The sequence below is a fragment of the Pteropus vampyrus genome, unplaced genomic scaffold (genome assembly GCF_000151845.1).
Source record: "Pteropus vampyrus isolate Shadow unplaced genomic scaffold, Pvam_2.0 Scaffold49, whole genome shotgun sequence".
In the NCBI taxonomy this organism is placed as follows: Eukaryota; Metazoa; Chordata; class Mammalia; order Chiroptera; family Pteropodidae; genus Pteropus; species Pteropus vampyrus.
The window spans coordinates 1,489,036-1,496,839 of NW_011888830.1; the positions used below are offsets into that span (position 1 = coordinate 1,489,036).

Below are 7,804 nucleotides of genomic sequence, written 5' to 3' on the forward strand. Positions count from 1 at the left end.
CGCGCTGCCCTCGCCGGCCGCGGCCAGCCCGCCGCGCCGCACAAAGAGCCCAGGGCCGGCCGGCCTTTAAAGGCGGCAGCCTGCGATTTAAGGTGTCCCCGAGTTCCGTGGCCCGCGCTCCGGCGGCCTCGACGTGTGCTTCCATGCGAGCGCCTGGCCGCTGCACCCACGTTGCCGCGGCCCCCCCATTGTTGATGTCCTGAGTTTAGGAGCTTGGGGGTAGGTAGGTATCCGGCCGCAGCTGCACCCTCTCCCACCCCCCACTTACCGGGCTTCCCCAACTGTCGGCCCGCTTTGCCATCTCGTTTAAAACACATTTAAACGTGGCCAAGCGGGAAAGGGTTAATCTTTGTCTTTAAATATTCATATCATTGTTTTAAAGGTGTAAACAGACGGCTTTTGGGTTGCAGCTGACAGCCTCTTATGCACATATGCACGTTTATACTCTCCCCACATTTAATTGCTTTTTCTCAGGCACCCCACCCTCACTTCCCCTCCTCAAAATGTAAGGGGTTTTTTTGTTGTTTTTTTTTGTTTGTTTTTTAAGGTTCGGATATGATAAGGTTTATCTCTCGTTGCATTTGCAATTTAAAACTCCTGAGTGTTTTCTGGACTTAAGATGTTTTAAACTTTTTTTTCCTCTTAAAAATCTGGAAAAATGTCAATGATGTTTAAAAGGAAGTTGGTCCCCTAAATTCCAGATTTTCCTCCCCGCCTTTTTTTTTTCGGGGGGGGGGCGGTGGGATAGGGATTAGAGGTAGGAAAATAACTGGATGCCTCGTGGGTTGGATTCTTTCCTCCTGGTAGGGGTGAGGCAGTGTTAAATGCTAGGCATTTTGAGAGGACAGGGCTGTGGTGTTTGTTCCAAGCCTTTCCAAGTCAAAGTGCCGTTGGACTTTTCCTAACTCTAAAATGGCTTCAAAATTCCCATCTCTGCCGGTTGCTTGGCTCTCCTGCACTCTCTTTTTGGACAGGTTGTTTTCTTGGCATGTTGGAAGGTACTCCTGCATAGTTGTAATTTTAAAACTGAAATCTTCGCTCACCCCAAACATGTTTTTGTAAAGATTGTTGGTATTACTGTCAATCACTTACAAACTGGGGCTTTGTAAGATTTATTTTAAATGAGTGATGTTCTTCCCAGTGAATCGAAACCTCTGTAAGTGGGAATTATGTTTTCGATCATAAATGTTATAAGGGAAACTGATTCTAAAATTTGGGGTGTCTGTAATTCTGTTCCCAATAAAGTATAAATCTGAAAGTTTATAATTCCTGGGAGCACACGTGAGCTTTTGGTTTAGCCCCAAAGATTTCAAACTCAGAAGTGCTTGTTCCAGAAAATTCCAGTGGTACCGGCTACCATTCATGCTAGCAATTTAGTACAGCTTAATTTATTTTAGTTCTGCAGTGAAACAGTAGTGAGCAGTAACATATTTTGTCAATGATGTGTGTGTGCCAGTTTGTTGGGTGGGATGTTTGCTTTCTAGGAACTAGCACTGCATTAAAACATCGGAGAACTTTCTATCACTCTCTTGAAGAAAATGAACCTTGTGTAGTTAAACAGGCATTCTCATTTTAAAGTTGTGTTCTTTAGTGACACTTCCTGTTAGTTTTGAACCGTGTTGTGTACTTTTGGTTCAGTAAAAACATAATTTCTTAAAATTGAATTTAGCATCATGAATATCATCAAATGCATTTCCATCAACATTTTTCCCACAAAGAATCTGATAGGCATGTTATTTTTTCTATGTGAGATAGCAAAAGTTATTAGAAGAGTTTTCCAGAAAAGTCACTTGAGCCAAAACATCTAATTTCTGTATAGCGCTTCCGGGCTGACAGATGAAATGACTAGACGTTTTTCCATAATGCTGCCTGCGAGAAGAACCTTTGGGACTTACCATTCAAGATGGCACTGTGTCATGTAAGCCAGCTGGCCCATCGTTATTCAGAGGAGGTCTTCCTTGCTGCCCCTCAGAGCCACAATTATAACAACACAGACATCAGCTCTTCTGTAGAGCATGTCCGTGATGGCATAGTCACTTTTTAAAATAACTTATTCTGGGTTTTGCATCACTGTGACAAACTGTTGTGGCCCTAAATCACCATTTCCTTGTGGTCTTGTTGATTTTAGCCCTTTTCACATTTACTTTTTACCTTCAGGTATTTGCTTGATTCTTGGCCAGTACTGGTGAGAATTCTATTAATGGCGTCTTTGTGTTTTGGTGCTACCCAGGTGGATCTGTAGAGAGACCAGCCGACTAGGAGAGGGAGGGGAGGAGCCCAGCTGTGAGGTGTGTGAGCCTAAGAACCATGTCTACGCGGGAGTCCTTTAACCCAGAAAGTTATGAATTGGACAAGAGCTTCCGGCTAACCAGATTCACTGAACTGAAGGGCACTGGCTGCAAAGTGCCCCAAGATGTCCTGCAGAAATTGCTGGAATCCTTACAAGAGAACCACTTCCAAGAAGATGAACAGTTTCTGGGAGCAGTTATGCCAAGGCTTGGTATGTGAACCATTGTTTCTCTTCTCTTTCCCCAAGTGAAACATCTGGCTGCAGTGTAGTCAGCGAGTCAAAAACCAGACTGCTCTCCTCCCATGTTGCCTTTTTTTCTATAAGAAGGATTCAAAGAACAAAGCAGTGGTAACTATGTTACATTATTGTAACTTATTTGGAGGAGGAAGTACTTGAAAAGATAAAGAAATGTTCTCTAACCCCTTTTGAACTACTAAGTATGCAATTCAGATAATTATATTACAGTAAAAGCCTTTTTTAAAAAATCAAATTGGATTTTCTGGTTAACCGAAGATTAAGCAGAAACTCCTTTATGCCTTTATCAAAATTTTTCTTGAAATGCTTGCATTCTCTTTAATGCCTTAAGAAAGGTGGCGCTTAAGCATCATCGAGCAGTACCTTGAGATCAGTGACTGGGGGGTGGGGCATGACTTGGAGGTTCCAAGCTCTTTTGGGGAGGAGGGAGAAGAAAACTGCCCCAGACACCGAAGGGGAGAGGTCTAGACTGAATCTGTACTTGACTCCAGGATGTCATCTGGAATCGAGAGCCATGTTTTTTTCTTTACTGAATTCCTGATGTCATTAGTGGTTGCCTTTTCCCAAACCTAGAGCTCAGAAAGAAACTCTAAGCTATTGGGATATTGTTTGCTAATTTTCATTGTGTGGTTGTTAAGGACGTGCTGCAAGGCCATGATCATTTCGCTTTTTGAATGTTCGGCATGTGTTCTAGGAATTCGGATGTTTTGTAGTTACAGTGTGTGACTTGATCAGCATTCTTACATTTTTATTTCATTTATTTTCACCTGCTATTTTATTGTGAAATCCTGTCTTACAACATTGGTATTGAACCCAAAGTACCCCTCTCTTCACTGATACATAAAGCAGATAAGGTCAGAGTTGCTTTGGTTGGCAGAGAGGATAGCTCACAGCCCATGCTGTAGGAGACTCGGGGCTCCTTGGAGCTCAGTATGGAAACATCCTCATTTGGCTGATGTCTGAGTGTGGAGAAATGCCACATGAATGAGTTGGATTGGACGTCAGCTTACTTGTCAAGAAATGAGAACACAGACAGTCCCAGTTTATGATGGTTCAGTTCATAATTTTTTGACTTTACAATGGTGTGAAAGCGATACACATTCAGTAGAAAACATACTTGAAATTTTGAGTTCTGATCTTTTCCCGGGCTGTCAATATATGCAGTACAATGCTCTCTCGTGATGCTGCAAAGCGAGCTGCAGCCCCAGGTCAGCCAGATCACAAATGTACACAACCGATGCCCCACAATGTATTCATTATGTTCGATGATTTTGCCCAACTGGAGGCTAACATAAGTGTTCTGAGCACGTTTAAGGTAGGCTGGCCTAGGCTATGATGTTCTGTAGGTTAGGTGTATTAATGTGCATTTTTGATGTAAAACATTCTCCACTAACGATGGCTTTATCGGGATGTAGCCCCATCATAAGTCAAGGAACATCTGTATAGTGAGAAACCGCTTAGATAACATCGTCGAGGAAAATAAACTGCTGCTGAAGGGGACAGAAACAATGCAATAAAACCTTATGGGTAACGTAACAATTCCTCTCTATAACTTCGCCCTGTTGACCTTACTGAGCCCTTGGCACGCATTGCACCATTAAACGCTTCGATAACCAGGTGAGTTAATTCGCTCCTTCCAGCAGCCCCATGAGTATCTCACACAAAACTCCCTGTTCAGAGCATTGATGGCATAAGATGAAATGGCGTTTCCTGTTGATTTGTGGATGATGACTTCCATCTTTGCAGGCATTGGGATGGATACTTGTGTCATTCCTTTGAGGCATGGTGGTCTTTCCTTGGTTCAAACCACAGATTACATTTATCCTATCGTCGATGACCCTTACATGATGGTAAGTTTGACTGTGTGTGTTTTTACATCCGGAACTGCCGTTTGTTCGGTTTTGGGTGGTGGCTGGGGTTTTGTGTGTGGGGCGGGGTTCTCGTTTTTTTAAATCCAGATTGTTCTCATCCCACTGCTGCCCTGACTCCCATAGTTGCAGCCATTTGATTGTTTCCTGCTCACACGTGGTGCTGCGCATGATAATTAGGCAGACGTCCCTGTGCTGCTTTGGTACCTGAGTGTGTGTCTGTGTGAAAACACCTGCTGTCTACTAAGTGTCCGCTGACTGTCACGTTTGTAGTTTTCTTCTTTCTTTGACATTTGTAAACTCACTCCTTTCCGGCCAGAGGTGTTCCCATACTCTGTAATAGGTCTGATCCTAGATGTTTCCTTTCAGAAGTAGAGCGTAGCATCTCATCACAGTGAAGCCTCTCGACCATTGATTCTGATTCTGGTCCCTCCTTCACCCCCAACCATATTACGTGCTCACCGTGTAGAAGGCACATCTGAACTGCTGGACTAACGTTCCTAGCTGCTGATCTTGCCTGGCTTAGATGTAGTTCCCAACTGTTCACCATATGGTGCAGCCAGCAACCCTCTCGTCTACCTTCCATCCTACCTGCCAAGAGGAGCCAGTGAAGGGATTGGGAATGTCCTGTTATTAGGAAATACCAGGGGTTCTCCTGTGCGGCAGGAGTACTGGGATCAAGCTGCTGACATAGGGACTTAGGCCATGAGGCAGCTAAACGGGAGGTGGGGGTCTTCACCTCTCAAGTGCCCGTGGCCAGCACACGGGTCACTCGAATCCTGTTTTCCCTCCACACGTCCATCTGGTCTCCTCTAGAGCAACACTCCTGAGAGACTGAGGTGTGCCACACCCCAGGTGTCCCACCTGAGCAGGTGGCAAAGATGGCCAGAACTAGAATTCGTCCTTTCCCTAGCGTCTCTTAAAAGCTTCTGAGAGAGCCCAGAAAAGGGGCAGTCGCTGCAGCCCTGACCAGCAGTTGCACCTCCAAGTTGCAAACTACCTGTTGCCTTGTTATTGTTGAAAGTGAGTCGCAGAAGGCTCACTGCCAGTCTGCCAAGGAGTCGTAAAAAATCTAAACAAGCGAAAACAACTACTGAAAATGATAGTGTTTGGGAGTTTGATTATCCTTATGTCAGAAGGAAGATTTGTCACTTTCTCTTTTACTGTTCAGATAATGGTAGCTTATGTTAAAAAGATCTTCAATGGCAATAAAACCTTTATTACCACATTTCTACTGAATACTATTTTAAAGTTCCTTAGTGAAATAGATAGTTTACTGAGAAATGCTTCTGTTTTTCTTTAGAAATTAATCCGACTTCAGGCCTAGGTGTGTTCTATTTCTTCAATTATTTTATTTCTCAATCAAGATGATTTTTCTGATTATCTTTTACATCCTTGAAAAGCTACGAAAATTTCTCCATCCAAGAGTATAAAAACCATCTTCTCTATAACCAATAAAGTCCACATTTTTAAAGAATCTGTTTAGGAAAAACGGACGTTTCCAGATCTGCTCTAGCATAGTTGTCTTCAGAGGTTTCCACTCCACAGCTCTTCCTCCCAGACCGTCAGCCCCAGCCCTGCTCCCCTGACATCCCCTCAGTCTGTTCCCCACCGAAACAAACTTCAGGCTTCTCCCAGTGTTTACAATGGGAAAGAAGAGATGGTAACAGGATGTGGATGTCTGAGAAAGAGTGAACGGCCTAGTAGTTCTGAGATTAAGGAAAGGTAACTCGTCTGCAGATCACAGAAACTGAGGACCACACCCCAGCAGCTGCCACTCCTGGAAAGTCCCTCGGTTTTAAGAGGCACTGCTCAGGCCTGCTCTTCGTTCCTACCCATGGAAAGTCCCCCCGTTGTCCTTTCTCACATCTCTGCTCTCTTCCAGGGCAGGATAGCATGTGCCAATGTTCTCAGTGACCTCTATGCAATGGGGGTCACAGAATGTGACAATATGCTGATGCTCCTTGGAATCAGTAATAAAATGACCGACAGGGTAAGTAGGAGATGGGCCAGCTGCTCACTTGTGTGTTGTCTAGGTCACGTCACTTGACTGGTCAGCCCTTTTCTTCCCATCTGTAACGCGAGGAGCCCAGGCCGCATGCCTTCCATATCTCATCCAGCTCTCAGACACTTTTTGGCAGTTATCACTGAAGTAGAACTGAGAGTCTAGCCTATCCACATTCTCATTTCCGCTCCCTGCTTCCCTTTCTCTCTCCTGGGTAGACTGAAGCCAGGACATAAGTGCTCGTTTCAGTAAAGTGTAGGCCTCAGTACTAGCACCTCCGTGCCAGGCCTGTGCACTGGGCTAGCCTTACAGACCCGGGGCTCACGCCCCCCAGGGACAGGCATCCCCCAGGGGCCAGGCGCCCTCCCCTTTGGTTGCTGGTTGGGTCACTCACATGGACAGTGATAGGGCCAGGGTGTCAGATGTGTTCCATGCTTACCCGGCACTGTCTGTGGCCTTCCTAACTGCACCTGTTCTTTGCCCCAGAGATGAATTCCCATTTAGATTATTTTTGAAAAGTGCTTGTTTTTGACCCCAAGAAAGAAGTTTGCCCTGCCTCACAGAAATGGGTTTTCAGAAGGCCCTTTCCTGCCTGCTTTTCTGTGCTCTTGGGCCATCACATGCATGTTGCGGGAGGACATGTGGGTGTGTATTAAACGAGCCTTGGCGTTCTTAAGGACCCTTTAAACTAAAGGCCGGCTCAGATTTCCAGCAGTCTTGTACTCTCCCGGGCACATCCCAGCTTTTACTTCTCTGCTGGGCACCATTCACATGGTGACTTGGCATACCTGCTAGCTTTTGAGAAGATGGCTGCCATGTAAACTGTCTCCTCCTTTCTTCCTGCGGGGTCTGGAAACTTTCAGGACTTCCTTTAGGGTTTTATGATCCTTTTTATATCTATAAGTATAGACTCTTTTCTCGGTTTTGACCTGAATTACATGACTTTTAATTTGTGTCCTTTTAAACCCTAGGAAAGGGATAAAGTGATGCCCCTAATTATACAGGGTTTTAAAGATGCAGCAGAGGAGGCAGGAACGTCTGTAACGGGCGGCCAAACAGTGTTAAACCCCTGGATTGTTTTGGGAGGAGTGGCTACAACTGTCTGCCAGCCCAATGAATTCATCATGTAAGTTGGTTTTATTCTTTGTCACCTGGCCTTGTTCTCTTTCTTAAGATAGATTTATTGAGATAGAATTTGCATCCCATAAGATTCACCCATTGAAAGTATACAGTTCAGTGGTGGTTAGTATATTCACAGGGTTTTGCAGCCATCACCAGAGTTGGTTTTAGAACATTTTCATCACCCTGACAAGAAACTCCCCATCCTGGCTTCTTTCAGTCCACATACTATTAGCAGAATATTTTCACAGTTCATCTATTTTTGTA

The 7,804-nt window shown here is 44.7% G+C and overlaps 1 protein-coding gene across 5 annotated transcripts in view; it reads left to right on the plus strand.

The window, feature by feature from the left end:
• The first annotated feature begins 16 nt into the window (after positions 1-16).
• SEPHS1 (selenophosphate synthetase 1) overlaps positions 17-7,804 on the plus strand; it is a 22,990-nt gene continuing 15,202 nt past the window's right edge. The window contains exons 1-5 of one of the 5 annotated variants that reach the window (XM_023530331.1): positions 18-227; positions 2,231-2,500; positions 4,292-4,395; positions 6,299-6,406; positions 7,423-7,544. In XM_023530331.1, the coding sequence (XP_023386099.1) occupies positions 2,308-2,500; positions 4,292-4,395; positions 6,299-6,406; positions 7,423-7,544 (527 nt within the window). In that variant the 5' untranslated portion in view covers positions 18-227; positions 2,231-2,307. Of the gene's footprint in view, positions 228-2,230; positions 2,501-4,291; positions 4,396-6,298; positions 6,407-7,389; positions 7,545-7,804 lie in introns of all 5 variants that reach the window. The other 4 variants (XM_011359605.2, XM_011359603.2, XM_011359604.2 and 1 more) reach the window with 4 other exon arrangements.